At 37.6% G+C, this 16,501-nt stretch overlaps 2 protein-coding genes across 4 annotated transcripts; one reads left to right on the plus strand and one right to left on the minus strand.

Moving 5' to 3' along the window:
* The first annotated feature begins 59 nt into the window (after positions 1–59).
* On the plus strand, positions 60–7,720 carry LOC132109689 (nocturnin-like). Its single transcript, XM_059515965.1, has 3 exons — positions 60–859; positions 5,240–5,494; positions 6,501–7,720. The coding sequence occupies exons 1-3, from the start codon at positions 676–678 to the stop codon at positions 7,397–7,399; spliced, it is 1,338 nt and encodes a 445-aa protein (XP_059371948.1). The 5' UTR covers positions 60–675; the 3' UTR covers positions 7,400–7,720.
* Positions 7,721–8,468: 748 nt separating this feature from the next.
* LOC132109690 (ETS-related transcription factor Elf-2-like) lies at positions 8,469–14,810 on the minus strand. Of its 3 annotated transcripts, XM_059515966.1 has the most exons (9): positions 14,508–14,810; positions 13,528–13,673; positions 13,218–13,413; positions 11,284–11,376; positions 11,045–11,155; positions 10,738–10,821; positions 10,462–10,654; positions 10,048–10,335; positions 8,469–9,771 (listed from the first exon to the last, which is right to left on the minus strand). In XM_059515966.1, exons 2-9 carry the CDS (start codon positions 13,600–13,602, stop codon positions 9,228–9,230), a joined length of 1,584 nt encoding a protein of 527 aa, XP_059371949.1. In that variant the 5' UTR covers positions 13,603–13,673; positions 14,508–14,810; the 3' UTR covers positions 8,469–9,227. The 3 variants fall into 3 exon arrangements, with proteins under 3 accessions (XP_059371949.1, XP_059371951.1, XP_059371950.1); XM_059515968.1 differs by lacking the exons at positions 13,218–13,413; positions 13,528–13,673; positions 14,508–14,810 and adding an exon at positions 12,380–12,840; XM_059515967.1 differs by lacking the exons at positions 13,218–13,413; positions 13,528–13,673; positions 14,508–14,810 and adding an exon at positions 12,213–12,270.
* Positions 14,811–16,501: the final 1,691 nt, after the last annotated feature.

Below are 16,501 nucleotides of genomic sequence, written 5' to 3' on the forward strand. Positions count from 1 at the left end.
TCTAATAGAAATAATAGAGTAATAATAGAGTTCTCTAATAAAAATAATAGTGTATTTCGTCTTATACCAAGATAGTACTAGAAAATCATATCACCAAATATGGAAAGTAAGCATGAGCTCTGAAAATCGTACATGTACGTCAATGATGACGAAATATTCTAATTTACATTCTTCTTAGAACGGCCGACTCTGATTGGCGTGAGTAGCTCCAAGCTCCTCCCACTGTACGGGATTTTACTTCAGAAAAGCACGGGGTGTGCTTTGACCGTAGGACTAAACCATTAATTGTTGTGTAGGTGAACATCGCTTTAAAACATGTTGCTTTACTTGTATTTTTGTACATATGATTTGGATTAGTTTGAAATGTTTAAACCCTAAGTGTAGTCGTAATATTTCATATATATAATAACTTAAATACATTATGCTATTTTATTAGTGCCTGAAAACCTAATCTACTGAACTCCCCCACCAAGACGTGTCACGCTGGAATAAGATGAAACTTCTACCGGCATTTTTCCATACAATAAAAAAAATCAACTACACGTCTTATTAGAGTCAAACATGGCTTTTACAAGACTTATATAGGTCTGTAAGCTTATTTCTTGCTTAGCCACACTTAAAGGCATTCGTCTTTTATCAGTTTAAACTGCAGTTTCTGTCGACCGAAGAAGAACAATGTATCCGGCTCGGCGCTGTTCATCGCTGCTTCACCGAGACCTGGCCGCGGTCTGTCTCTCATCGCTGGGGACACATCCAAAGAAACCCGGTCCACTGAAGAAAAGCAGTCTTCCGAGTTCACGAGTTCATCTTCCTCCAACAAGGTCAAACTCATCGCCCGTTCTGCTCCGTTCTTTACAAGGTAATTTAAGATTTCGTCGCATATTCTTTCCGTTTTAATACAGATGGTGACTTGGAATGCGCCTTCGAAGATCAGCGTTGGTTTGAGACAGTCTAGGCGTTTAACGTTGTGTGGTGCAGCGAGGGATTGAGGGGAATCTGATGTCTAAATGTAAAGAATGTGATTTGAGATCATATCAGTCAGGTGTCACTCGTGCTGTAACACAGATGACTCGTGTACATTAGTCACACATCCTCTGAGGTGTGGAAACGTATTGCAGTTTCCCATAGCACATCCACAATAACTGTGTTGTTTGATGTGAAAGGCATTTTATGATCTTTATTCAGATGCATTTGTTGTATTTTAATATCATATTATTCATTTTGAATGAGCTTTATTTTCATATTTTTCATTTAAGTATAAGTTATGTGCTTTCGTCATTCTTTAGTTAAAAAAAAAATGTATATTCAGCTTGAATTTATTTCCATTTCAGCTTTAGTAGCTTTAGTAGCCTACTTCATCTAATATTTATATTTTATCGCAGTTACCAAAAATGATTCTTAATAGTTTAAACGTTTTAGTTAAGATTAAGGTGGAAAAAAAGAATATAAATTCCATGAGTCTTAAGATTTTCATACTCTTTTGGTCTTGAGAAAATAATATAATATATTATCATTGTGTTACATTATTATTATATTTTGTTTTTCTTAATATTGTTAGCTCAGGTTAGTTTGTTGTTCTCTATTTGATCTGTTCTAGTGTGCCTTTAAGGTAACTTGATAGTCCTGCTAAAGGTCAGTGAACAGTACATCCTTTAAACAGCCCCTTAACAGTTCAATTCCCAAACTGAACAGAGTTTTTCTAGGTTATCTGAGTGAGAAATAATATGCTCTCTTGTTAGATAGATCAAGCTCATCCTCTGCATCATCTGTGCAACTGCCTTGTAATATTAAACAGAGAGGACAGAAAATGTATGTATGTGCCTGTGATCAGCTAATGAAAGTATGACAAGGAAAGGATTTGTTAGTGAGCGAACAGATAAAACCCTGTACAATGAAGGTAATTCCAGCTGTGTGTGAACATATCCCCTGCAGGACTGCTTTTCTGTAGGGAATTTGACCTGGACAGGATAAGTGCAGGGAACAGTGATGTTATGTAAGTCCAACTGAATAAGCAAATAAAAGCAGCTCCAGTATCCGCTGGGGTATTACCAGACAGTAAATGCCTGCAAAAATATATCCACAGCAAGGATGCAACCAAGTATTTAATATTGACATGGTCCAAAGGCAGTATTTAAAAAATCTGAAAACACTGAAAAATCCATAATAATTAAAGCAACACTATGTAACTTTTTCTGTGTTCAAAATTTGCCTAAATGTATATAATAAGCCAGTACATAATAAATTAATCTAACAACTCGGCTTTTTGTCTTATCCCAAATCACTACGGTACATTTATAATAAGTGATTATTTTGGGGACTTTTTAAGCCTGTTCGGGTCGTCACCGCTGCGGAGTTACACATACCTGCATGAATCGCCATAGACATAAACTTGGAGAAGTAGCTCCGGTTAGAATGTTCTTCCGCGGGATGCATGCAGTTCTGTTAACCGCTAGAGCGCCAACATTTACATAGTGTTGCTTTAATTAGCTTCTAGTGTCGACATGTCCCTCTTAAATGTCTGTATTTATCCAAGGTGAAGCTTCTCATTAAATGTCATTTAGACATAGTTTTCAGGTTATAGTTGGTGTGCATCATCTTCACACCTAATGAAGTTGTCAGCATTTCTCTTAATCTGAGAATAGCTTTTGTGCTATTTGGTCACTAATTCTCACATGGGATAGTTTTACCAAGCCTAATGTTACATCACCAGATTGAATTATGCAAAACAGGCAAATATGAAGTATTAGGGAAGTCGTGGCCTAATGGTTAGAGAGTCGGACTCCCAATCGAAGGGTTGTGAGTTTGAGTCTCGGGCCGGCAGGAATTGTGGGTGGGGGGAGTGCATGTACAGTTCTCTCTCCACCTACAATACCACGACTTAGGTGCCCTTGAGCAAGACACTGAACCCCCAACTGCTCCCCGGGCGCCGCAGCATAAATGGTTGCCCACTGCTCCGGGTGTGTGCTCACAGTGTGTGTGTGTGTGTTCACTGCTCTGTGTGTGTGCATTTCGGATGGGTTAAATGCAGAGCACAAATTCTGAGAATGGGTCACCATACTTGGCTGAATGTCACTTCACTCATTACAATATTTATTTAGTTCAATTTCGTTTTACTTCAAGTTCAATAACTATGAATGCAGTAGATATATAATTTTAGGTATTAATGAACAATAATATTCTTACAGCATTTATTAATCAAGGTAAATGTCAATTGATTAATATGAATTTTCATCACAAAATGATTAGTTTAGGATCTGTAAGAAAGAAGTCGCTTATGTTCATCAAGGCAGGTAAAATAACTGTTTTCTATTTTAATATATTTTATGTAATTTAATCCTGTGATGGCAAAGCAGATTTTCTAGCAGCCATTGCTCCAGTCCTCATAGTCATGATGATATATGTAATGAATGAACAAATGTTAATAATTTTAAAATTGTGAGCTTATTACATTCCAAATTAGCCACACTTTCCTCCTCAAACCATATATTAAATTAGAGCTGAAGTGTGCATAACCCTGTGTGTGTGCAGGCATGCATCGGGTCCCTCTCGTCATTGTTCAGAATGAATGGCAGGGGAAGCACAGACACACTGGTTCATTCAGGAACCCCTTTGTGTAGGAACACACACACACAGATACACACACAGTCACATCCGCAGCCCCAGAATCTTCACTTATGAAAGCGTGCAAGCTCAGTTCTAGACTCCCTCAAAGTCAAAGCGAAGAGTATTGTGCCTTTAGATCACATGCATCGGAGACAAGTCAGTGGAAAGGGATATAATTAGAGGTATTTTTTAAAAGAAATATGTGAATCTAAGTTCTTAAGATCAAAAGACTTAAATGTTACGGGCCATTAATCCTGATCAGTCATTGATTTATTTAGTGGATGTCTAGAGACGGTGAGTTTACTTAGACAAGTTGATAAATACGATTGTTTAATGCTGATACAAGAGTTGCATGTGATGTGACTTATAAGACTGAAGCGGTTGGTTTAAATGATTACTAAGCAATGACTAGCCTTACCCATGAACAGCCCTGAGTATTCAGCAGCTGACTATTACATTAATAAAATCTTTACTTGTCACTTCTGCTTCTACATAACCAAAGCCTTAAATATAAAGAGAAAGAGAGAGACTGGTTGTAGTGTTCTTGGATGTGCTATTCTTGAGGAGGTAAAGGAGACGACGGAGGTGGAACAAGATGGAATCAGATGATATGCGTAAGATTAATAAATAAAAGCTTTGTGTCTGGCATAAACATTTAAATCAAAATGTAGATGATCAGATTTACTCTAACAATGTTTGATTGTGTGTTTGTTTAAATGTACATTTTTAATGTTTATGAAAGACATCTTAAGCTCACCAAGGCTTGGTCAAAATACAGTAATATTGTGAAATAGTATTACAATTGAAAATAACTGTTTAAAATAACCATAAATTTAGCAGCATAAATATCTTTATTTTTGATCCATTTATTGCCTTCATATTTATTTGATTCATATTGTTGCTTATGTTTTCTGAGGGGTTTTTAGGATATGGTTGTGCAGTTGCTAGAGTATTCTGGGTGTTATAAGTGGTTAAGTCAAATTGGGTTGCTTAGGAAAGTAATAGAAATCTTCTCCACAAGTTACATGATTGCAGTTATTATTCCTGTCTAAGACAAGTTAGTATAAGGTTTATATACACCAAGTATAAGCTATAGTAATGATGACTCTAGTGCAAACAGGTCTAATAAAGGTTTCTGTTTCCTTTCCATGGGGAGATCGGTGTTTCCTGCAGCACTGTTTGCTCTCGATGTTGTGTCTGTGAGTCTGGCTGAGCTGACAAGACACACAGTACACAGCAGTTTCCATGGCTGCAGTTAACCCATTGTCTGTTACCATGATGAATAATTTACATAGCTGTAAACTACCATAAAAAAGTCTTTGTCCATCAAGATTAAAGAGGGTAATGAGACTAATCAAACATTGTCTGTAAAGGTATACAAGCCAAGAAACTTGCACACACTTATGCAAGAATGTTATTAGGTGATTCATATCTAGTTAACCCTCTTCTGAAGACTCAAAACAAGCCCAGACAGATGCTGAGGCACACACACACATAAAATATACCCTATGCTACTGTACTATACTAAGATTTTGTTAATATAAATTCCTGAATTATTATGAATCTGTAAAGTTCTATAAATCTTGTACTGCTATACCAGAGTGTGTATGAGCTGTTTTGTCGTGTGTGCGTGCAGTGTGTCAGATGGGCAGCAGCAGCAGACTCTTCAGTACTGTGGCCCAGACTCTGAGCAGCGCTGCGCTGACAGACCTGCATGTGGATCCTGATGATGACGAGTATGAGCAGGCTGACCCAGATGCGCTGCTGCGTGAATGCGAGGATGTTTTGAGGAACCGGCCTCCTCGACTGCACCGAGACTTCATGATGACCGGAGCCTGCTCACTGCAGAGCGCTCCCATCCGCGTCATGCAGTGGAACATCTTAGCACAAGGTACAGAGTCTGTCTGCTTCTGCTGTGTGTTTGATTCATAGTTGATTCACAGGAGCCACTTTCCTATAATATAAAGGCAGCAATATATTTGCATGTATAAATACCCATTTTTACTGTGTAAATAAAATAAGCATGATATTGTTTTCTCAGTAAATAATGTTCTTTTAGATCTCTACTGTAAACCAAGGCAAATTATTAAAATATTATCTGAAAAAAAAATTTTTTTTCCCAAAAAGCATTAAGTACATGAATATACACCATTGTTAAAAATAATAATAAATAAATAAATACATTTTTTTTGTTTTTTTTGTTACTGATTTTGCTGTATTTTTATGATACAGTAAAATCAGTAATATTATGAATTATGTCTGTTTTTATTTCCATACATTTTAAAATGTTATTCCTTTGCTGAATTTTCAGCAACTATTACTCCAGTCATCAGTGTCACATGATCAATTAAAAATCCTTCTAATATGCTTATTTGAACACTTATTATTGTCAATGTTGAAATCAATTATGCTGCTTAATATTTATGTGGAAAATGTGATGCATTTTAGGATTATTTGATGAATAGAAAGTTCAGAAGAAACGCATTTATTTGAAATAAAACAGTGCTGAATGTGCCCTTGGTGAATAAAGTATTAATTTAAAAAAATGATTTAATTGAAATTAATTTAATGATTAAAAAGAAAAAATATACTGATTACATACATTTGAATGGCAGTATACATAAAAATATAGAAAAAATATTAAAATTCTGGACAGTGTTTATAAAGAATGTGAAGTCAAAATCTGTAATTATTTCAAAATTATTGATTTAAACATGTATATTGTGTTGGTATTTACATTTGTATTTTTTCTGAATTTATGAGGCAGTCCTAGCACCCACTTCCAGCCCCCAGTTTAAAACCTCCTTCATGTTTCTAAAACTGAAGACACTTCACCTTTCACTGCGGTGCTCAAAACGTGATGTAAACCGTTCTTCGTTGTTCTTGTGTATCTGCAGCTCTGGGTGAAGGCAAGGATGGTTTTGTGCGCTGCCCAATGGAGGCGTTGAACTGGTCAGAGAGGAAGTATCTCATTCTGGAGGAGATCCTAACCTACAAGCCAGATGTGTTGTGTCTACAGGAGGTGGACCACTACTTTGACACCTTCCAGCCTGTGCTTGCCAGCTTGGGCTACCAGAGCAGCTTCTGCCCCAAGCCATGCTCCCCCTGCCTGGACGTTCACAATAACAATGGCCCCGACGGCTGCGCTCTGTTCTTCAACCGCCGTCGCTTCCAGCTCCTCCACACCGCTCATCTCAGACTCTCTGCCATGATGCTCAAAACCAACCAGGTTGCTATCGTGGCTACGCTTCGCTGCAGGTTCACAGGTCGAGTCTTCTGCGTGGCAGTAACACACTTGAAAGCGCGGAGCGGCTGGGAGGAGTTTCGAAGCGCACAGGGGGCTCACCTCCTCCAGCAGCTCTGTGAACTAACCACACAGTCGCACCCGGAGATTGATGATGAAAACCGGACTAGAGTTGGGGAAACCAAAGACGGTATTCCGTTAGTGGTATGTGGGGATTTTAATGCGGAGCCAAGTGAGGAAGTGTATAGGCGCTTTATGACTTCTCCTCTGGGGCTAGATAGTGCTTACAAGTGTCTAAGTGCAAGTACAAGTGAGGACGGGAACACAGAGCCACCCTACACTAGCTGGAAGATCCGGCCCAGCGGAGAGAGCCGCTCCACCTTGGACTACATTTGGTACTCAGAAAGAGCGTTTCAGGTGGATGCTGTGCTAAAGATACCAAGCGAAGAGCAGATCGGGCCTGAGCGGCTTCCGTCGTATCATTATCCTTCTGATCATCTGTCACTGGTGTGTGACCTTAGCTTTAGTCAGAAGCCTCATAGTTTCATGTAGCTGTCAATCATTAGTGCTCTCCAATAGGGATTCAGAGCAGCTTAGGACATTAGGATTATGTGTGCACAAGTCTGAATGTGAGAATGCATTATTTGCATCATTGCAAAGAATGTAACACATTTTATTCACATAAGCCTTATTTTTACCTGCTGATGTAGGTCTTAATGCACCTCTTTGTTTATTTTTTTCTTCGATGGAGATAAATTATTATGCTCACTGTTTGTTAAACAGAGGTTGTACAATATATTGTAATTTATTAAGTGCTAAAGGATGATCTCAGGAAGACGCACATTCTCGATTAAAAGGTTCCACAAGTGGAAAGATGTTTATATTTATACTGACTGTACATTTTTCTTTTCTTTTAGTAACACGGTAATCATTGATATGTTTGCCATTGACAAGTAATCTCTAAATACATCACTGTGTATTTAAATTGTGTGGTCTCTCTCTTTAACAACAAACTAACGAATCAATAGTCTCGCATATTCACGGAAAATTTAAGATGCTTAACCAAAAGTTACAATGTGTAGACAATTTTTTTAATTACCAACTAAACTCTCATATTTTAAACCCTGCAATTATTTCTATATCAGTTTAATCAAGATTTATATTGTTACCATATTCTTCTTGCAGTCTTCTAAATACATCCTTTAATGGTGAAATCTCTTAATGATCCGGATGCAAAGATTGTCATTCTTTAGTCAATCTATTCTGGTCCGAATCCCTCTGAGCCAATTAGCAAAAATACAGATTTAAAGCAGTGTTTAAAGTTAGCAACACAGTAAAGCTCTCCAGTAATCCTAGTAAATTCCACAGAGACTAATAAAGTCTCTACAGTACAACATCTAATATCAAACTGTATAGGGAAAGTTTGTGTGCACGAGTGTACAGATTCTTTGGGCTGTGTATGGCTTCATAACAGACAGAAATTTGTACTGAAATTCACACCATGACAACCAATTTCCTACACTCCATGATTTTGTCATTTTGTAATGAATGGATAAAGATCTTTAAGTTCACATAAAAAAAAAGTCATTTCAATCCACACACACAAAAAAACAAGAACCAGTTGTTTGCATAATTATCTATATTTAAATCTACTCGGATACAATTTCAGGGTAAGAATACAACAAAATATATGCTTCATATATTGAATATTCAATACACTGTATCAGACAATCTTTCCCTTTTTTTGTACATGTGAAAAAAAATTATCTGCAAAATACAAAGCAGTGAATGCATGATACAGAAAACAGTGATAAATGCACAAAGAAAATTACTTAAAAAGTCTGAATATGACGGATAAAAAAAAGGAATTTGAATGTCTTTTAGAAAACAGTTTCCTTTGAACTGTAAAAAAAAAATGTCTTGGTACAAAATAGCAAAACAAAATCTCATATTTACACAAAGCATAATCAGTTACTTTTAGTAATGATTTAGGAGGAAAAAGCTGATCTAAGGCTGTTTGTTTTATTATCATTAACTACAGGAATTGTATGTCTATGCACAGATTATTTTATGCTCCAAATTACCAGGTGATCAAAATCTTGGCAGTTTCTCTTTACCCATGTGACTTCCTCTCAGTCTTTAGCACCAAGTGAGGTTTGTTCCTAAAGCATCACAGCACAGATGGTATGCTATAACGAAGCGTGATTTGAATATATTTAAGAAAGAAAAGTCGAACCCAGGCTCAGGCTACACACGGTGGTTATAGTGTTGAGTGTGAACAAGCGTTTCACATAAGAGACAGCCACTCCTCACATCTTGTTTTATTTGCATCTGTGTCGGTTGGTTCCTGTGAGGGAATGCAGTGATATTTGATGTTTGCTCAGCTCTGTGTGGTCCTGGGGTTCATCTGTGTGCTCGGTGTGTTCTCCGCAGCCATGTTAGCTGTCTGATCCACAGAAACCTCAGGAGTTTCAACCTTAATAATAGTCACATCCTGTAAAGACATCGTTGGCTGTGCGTTTGGCACCATGGTCACTCCCGGCTGCGAGGTCACAACAGTTACAGGAGCTGTGGAGGCAGTCGTGGAGATGTTGGAGGGGACGGTGAGCCTCAGGACTTGGGCGTTGCTGGTAGGCACGGTGACGGGGGAGAGTGTGCTCAGAGTGATGGGAGTGCCGGGTTTGCCAGGCATGGTGGGAAGGGTGATGAGCTGCAAGGTGATTCTCTCACCGCTTTGGCCCTGAGCAGGCACTAGCGTTGGCATGGCCTGGAGAACCACTTTGCCTGTGTTGTTACCCCCAGCAACTGAGTTGGCCGCAGGGAGGATCGGGGAGCGGACGGTGGGAGAGTTGACAGTTACTGTGGAGATTTTCTGACCCTGTGTTGTCATAAGTACAGGAACTTGCATTGCAAGCCTCACTGTCCTGGAAACAACAAAAAAAGCATTGTGATAGGTGCAATTTTAAGTGGTAAAATTTGGACCACAATAGTGCCATATGTAATACTCCCCCAATTCAGTTTTATTTTCTTTCTTTTTTTTATATACACACACACACACTATATATATATATATATATATATATATTTTTTTTTTTTTTTTTTTTTTTTATTATGTATTTAGAGATTTTTTCTGGATTCCATTTAATTTTTTTAATAAGCATTTTTTTTTCTCTCCATTTACCACATCATAGAATACACACCCAGGGGCTGTCGCTATGTTGTCTGGCGACTGTTGCACAGTCATGAAGGCATCTTGTCCTGAGGTTAGATTGATGATTTTAGGTACAGTAGTAGAGGAAGAGACTGGAGTCCCTTTGCCTTTTGAATTGCTGCGATTGGATGCAGCTGGGAATTCTCTTTTTCCTTCATCAATGCTGTCGTCCATATTGTCATCATCTATGAAAACAATGTCTTTGGGCATCTCCTTAAACTGATACACAAGTCTTTGTCCTTCCACTTTTGATAAAATGCCCCGCTGATAGTAATACCTACAAAATAAAAAAAAAAAAAGAGGAAAAGAAAAGATAAATCAAGACTGCTAGCACGTTTTCTAGTGTTCAAAAAACAAAAACAAAAAAACCTTAAAACAAAAAAATTGTTATATTTAACATTACCTGAGTGCTCTTCCCATTGTCTCATAGTTCATATCAGGTTTATTTTTATGTCTGCCCCATAATTTAGACACCGCTTTGGAGTCCACAAGCTTGAATATGCCCTTCTCTTTCTGAGTCCACTTAATGTACTTTGGACAGGTTTCCTTGTCCTGAAGAAGGTCCAATAGGAACTCCCACAGGTAAGTGGTTGAGCCTGTAAGAGTCAGACTAGGAAGCTGTGGCACCAGAAAAAAAAAAATCTCTTGCACAAAAAAATAAACAAACAGAAACGCTTACCCTTGCTGTCTTTTGATTTCCTCTTATAGACCATATCCAGAGAACCATCACAGAAACTCTGTGGAGTTCTGGGTTTTCTTCCTGCTGGGGAAGATAACAGCAAACAAATTAATCTCTCAAAAAATTACACAGTTTTCAACTGTGTTGAAACAAAGTGCAAAAAGTTGACTTTTGCACTTCGGTAGTGTAATTACGGAATTGAGCTGAAAGCACACTTAAATGCAATTTACTATAATATAAAGCAATAATCATGCATTAATTTCCAAACACATCTGTAGTCCATGGCATTGGGTAAAGACTGGTTCACCTCTCTTTTTCTTCTTCAGTAAATCGTTCTCCTGCAGGACAACAATATCCCTGGCAACGGGTCCCATATCCTCTGTTCTCACTTCCACCTCCACCTCTGATAAAAGCTCCTCTGCAGAGATTGAGATGTATTGTGATTTTAACTCTTCACTCAAATGCGATATAATAAGTAGTAGTAATTTGTTAGGTTAGGTTAGCCTGTGTTACAGCATGCAGAGCATGTGTAGATGTAGATCTCACCTGTGCTGCGATCACCCTGCAAGCTGGACGGTGAATCCATGTGCAGCAGAGCTTCAGCTGCTTCAATAGTTTTATCATGCACAGAGACCTCCACTGAGAGAGAGAGGTACAATAAAGCACAATAAAAACAAGCAAACTGCATACATACAATCATTTAAATACTCTCTTCTAAAACAAAAAATATTTTGCTATCTGTTTATTAAAACTATAATATGAAAACAGAAAAATGTTTCAAGAAAATCAAAATTGAGGTTGCTTTTGATTAAAAGAGCATTCTGTGTTCATAAATATTTTCCAGTACATAAAGTAATAAACTGGCGGTAAAGGGAAAAAATATACTTCTATTTAGATGTTCATTGGTTACATTGCAGAATACAAAACAATGGTGAGCGCTCATTGGCCAGGCGTCCTGTCACTCAACGATCTATAACGCCTATAAGTACACTTCCGCCCTAAAATATAACAAAAAGCTTATTTTTAATCATATTTGATATACTGCACACAGCGAAAGAGCTTGAATAGTTAGTTGCATTAAATACAATAAATCGAAACGTTACTTGTTTAGAAAACCAAACTTTTACAACGCTTTTTGAATCAATCTCGTCTTAGTCTCATAAAGCCAAAAGCTACCCCGATTCAGATTTCTTACATGACGCTTTTAACGTAAATAAAAAATCACCCGTTATGCTTCAAAATATACAGCAATAAACCAATTGTCGTCGTCGTCTTCGTTCATTTTGAAAAGAAATCAGTAAACAGAAGAACCGTTAGCTAATTTAAACAAATTTAAAATCCAACCAAAAATTAAACGGCTGCTACGAAACATTTTAACCCTCAAGTTCTACCGCAAAACCCTGTTAAGCCGTAAACCCTGTTATAAACACTTTAACAGACAACGTGGCCAAGACGCAAAAAGAAAACAAACACACTTCCTGGTTCAGACAATCAGCATCAATCCGCTAAGAATAAATCATAACTCCAACTGACTGCAAATTAACAATTTCAAATATACACAACACCGATGGCACACATTACTCTAAAAACACCGAATAAAAGTGTTGCTAAAACAAAAGATCAAGAAATTACTTAGTATTACTTAAACTTGGTGCAAGGGTTGACGACCGCTGCTCTTCTCTTCCTGGTTGCCGAATGCTTTTTGCATCCTTCACTTCAACAGGAGCCAGTGCTCATTACCTCAAATCACGTGACACACTTATGTGATGAGTGATATATTTATTTATTTTTTACTATCTTTGAGTAAATCGAACAAGTGTTTAGATACATTGTGAAGCCGAGTAGTTATACCAGCTGCTTGCTGTATAAAAACGATCAATAATTTCTAATATTACACAAATAATTACCAATGAAATGCAACTATACATAAGCTTCCCTTCTGTGTTTTTAAAAGGAAAATATAATTCTGAGCTGTCAGTGTTGTATTTCGCACGTTCGAGCACAGAGATCAAAACAAAACAAAATAATACAAAACCATCGTTTCCATCCAGATTAATGTTTGCATAACCTATTTACCCTTTTCCACTTGTTTCAAGTGTATTAATCCTACAATATATATATATACACTATCAAAAAGCGTTGTTTTTCTAATGTGCATCATTTATAACTTCCACAAAAGCGCCACAAGATGTCCCTCTTTAGTTGTTCCAGCTGCTAAAAGAAAATTAAGCCCTCTAAAAAAAATACAGGGCATATTTGGAAAATAACCTCAAATCATTTTTAATGGTAAACATGGAAATTCAAACAAGTCAGTGCAGCCATGTTTTTCTGGGTTTTCAGAATTAGGTTTATTGTTTTGTTACACACACAAGAAACAAGTGCTACAACTTGACTACCTCACTGATTGCTTTTTCAAGCAAATGCATAATACAGCATTTTCTGTGCATGGAAATACAGCCAATACAACAATTACTGCTTACCTGCTGCCATCTCCAGCAACTCAGTCTCCACAACTTGTTCCTCAGCCACATCCTGCACCAGGTAGGTATTCTGATCATCATAGACTAACACCTGAGCAGCATAACACTGCTCCACATCAGCACTATTCACCTGCTCCACTATCACTGCAGGGCAGGCCTTCTCTACGTCAGCCTCCACCCCATCAGCACAGACCTCCTGGGAAAAAACAAACACTTCGAGTTTCCTTCTTTATTGAGCTTTTAATGTAGATTTTAGTTAAGCTGCAATCCTAATATGAAAGGGTGTATTTTGTGCAGGTGCAGATTTCACCTGCTGAGCTTCCTCATCTCCAGCAACAAACTCCAGTATATTCCCTCCACCATCTACGATCACCACAGAGGTCATGACTCATTCCTTTGTGAGAGAACTGCACTTATCCACTGCACCCCGCTGATGACTTTGAGTGATATCACAGCCTGAGAAATAAAAACATTTTATAAATGCAGTGTGGAAAACATTGTGCACTGTAAAATATTAATATCTTTAAAAAATTCCCCTCAACACACTGTTCAGACAAATAATTGTATTTTAACTAAAATATTTAAGAATGATATCATTTGTACTAAATCTTGTGACTACTTAGGGCAACAGGGTACTGATATCATCTGATGTCTTTTCAGTTGGCATGGAAATAATCTAATATGAATAAAGATCACAAGCAGACCTTCAGGCAAACAAATGCACACACACACACGCAGAAACAAAATAAGTAAACGGAAGAGGCCTGTATCTTGTTGGCAAAAGTGATCTCAGCCTAATCATATTTACTGTTTCTTTGAGGAGGGGGGGGGGGGGGGGGGGGCTTAGGGGTTTTTCTTTCGTTCAAAAGAAAAACCCCTAGGGGTTGTGCCCAGTTCATACTCCATCTTTGCATTTAATTTCCTGTGCTGTGTTGCCTTTTAGGGTTTCCATCAAGCATAACAAAATGTAAACACTGATACTGGTCCCTGACTAGTGGTCTGTTACATTACTGACATACAAATAGCGCCTCCATTCTCCTGCAATAACATATTGTATCAACCGTTTTTTTAGGACTGGCCAAATGTGAAATAATACCAGTGAATAGAAATCAAATTATGAAATTGTAAAAAAAAAACAAAAAAAAAACGATTCATTAGATCGATAAACACGCTTGAGGTATAACTTAAACAGCCGCGCTAAAAACAAACCGCCTACTTTATAATGATGGCTAAATTAATCAACTTCGAACTCTTGTGTATGTATACATAGAAAATTGTGATATTTCTCACCGTTTGTGATGATTTCTTGTCGTTTGGTGCACCTCAAGACAGTCGAGTGCACTCTGTCATAAGGTTAGCATGCTAACCATGCTAATGACAGGCTGATGTTAAAGCTGGTCAACTTGCGCGAATTGCTCGCTGATAAAGAGCACGCATGCATGCGATAGAGAGATGTCTATTTGTTCAATGTAACGTTAAATGATAAAACGATAGGCGATGTTGGTGGTGTAGTAGTAGCTAATGTCTTGCGTAGCTGGTCTCGGGCCTCCAGTCCCAGGATCTGACTGACGAACTGCGTGCGCAGCAACTGTCCACGACGTCACATACACTCTTGTCAGGTGCGCGCGCGCGCTTAGATTTCAATAAGCTCAATTTAAAAACACAGAAAACAAAAAATAATGGGATAGAGCTCATGCCAAATAAACTATTTATAATACTATCATAATAAATTATATAATAATATTTAAATTAGCAAATGTTTTTTGGGGGGAGGTATCAAGCAGATGTAGCATGTCACCAGCTATATTTCAAATATGCAATATATAATTGAAATATCAATCTGTACAGTCGTAACTGAAAATGCTGTCCTGAAAATGCTTCTCCTGAAATCACGAAAATAAGGTCATTCCCAAATCTAATATTGCAGCTTTAATACAGAAATCTTGACCGAAATGAAACAATCACACAAAAAAGTTTTAACTCTTTATTTTTCTTTGACGTACATTCACAGTTTAGAAAAAAAAAAACTAGTTAGGGCCTACAGTGAAAGAGAAGCTGTGTATTACATCCCTAAACCTTAAAACAAAAACAGAAAATAACCCTTGAAAACACCATTTATATTGAACCATACTTCCCATTATTCCCTCACATTCACATTATGTAGTTGCAATCTTATTTATAAGACTTATAAGGTCCCTTTTGAAATATTAAGGAAATAACAGACATTCACTAGCTAGGACCACGCCACAAAAAAATCTATGAAACTGGGGAAGAGTAGAAAGAGGATGAAGGGGTCGAGGGAATGGGATGATGGTCAGGTTGATCAGGGCATCTTGAATTGATGGCTCAGGGAGATTTAGGGTGGGGATACCGTCTCTAGCATATATTTAGGCCAGACAATGAGGACCCCCTGATACAACTTGATAGAAATATAATGTGGGATAAGGTTGGCTGAATGGATGAGAAAGGGAGGGAAGGGTGGGTTCAAGAGAACGAGACTAGCAGAGCGGTATGAGGTGGCCTGGTATATATGGAGGCTTTAGAAGTCAGGTGATTGTTTGAAGCGTGGCCCTGCTCCTGAACTTTAGTTTATATCAATTAACTCCATAAATTGTTAGGTCTGTTGTAGGTATTATTTTTTTTTAATCTGACCTTAACATCCCTTGTGGACCAGTCTAAAATCTCAAATCATATGAGCATCAAAACTAGTATCAATGAGAGTATAACGTTAGCATAACAGGTTTGGGGACATTGCTTTTGCCACATCAAGCAAAGGAATTTATTTATGTATTTGCCAAACAACATGTTTTATAAATCACAGGAGAAGAGAGAACAGGAAAACAAAGGCAAAGGAGTGCAGCAGTGAGGTCTGCCTTTTGGATAACATTGTAGAAACTTGCTTTAGAAATGAATACTGGAATGTGACTTGTCACATGGCTTATCGTTGTGTTTACTATACTGGTTAATGTTTGTAAGTTGTTTTTATTGACTAGTCATGTCGCATTGATAATGCCAGATGGGTTCTATAATACTGGTTACTGGAAAAAGAAGAACACTGTATTTTCAAGCTGAGGTAGAGAGGTAAAAAATAATAGTGTCAATTCATAAATAATGCAATTGAAAAATAGATTGAAGACAGAGGAGAACCAGAAAGCTGTTGGCCAGCATGCAGGTATGACAGTGCTTGTGGCAAATTTGTAGCCATGTGATGCTTGAGGTAGGGTTCACTAATATAGGCTCCAATGTGCAGTTGAGTCAAAAAGAGTGGAGTTCTGTTTAAATTG

This window comes from Carassius carassius, chromosome 29 (assembly GCF_963082965.1).
Source record: "Carassius carassius chromosome 29, fCarCar2.1, whole genome shotgun sequence".
Lineage (NCBI taxonomy): Eukaryota > Metazoa > Chordata > Actinopteri > Cypriniformes > Cyprinidae > Carassius > Carassius carassius.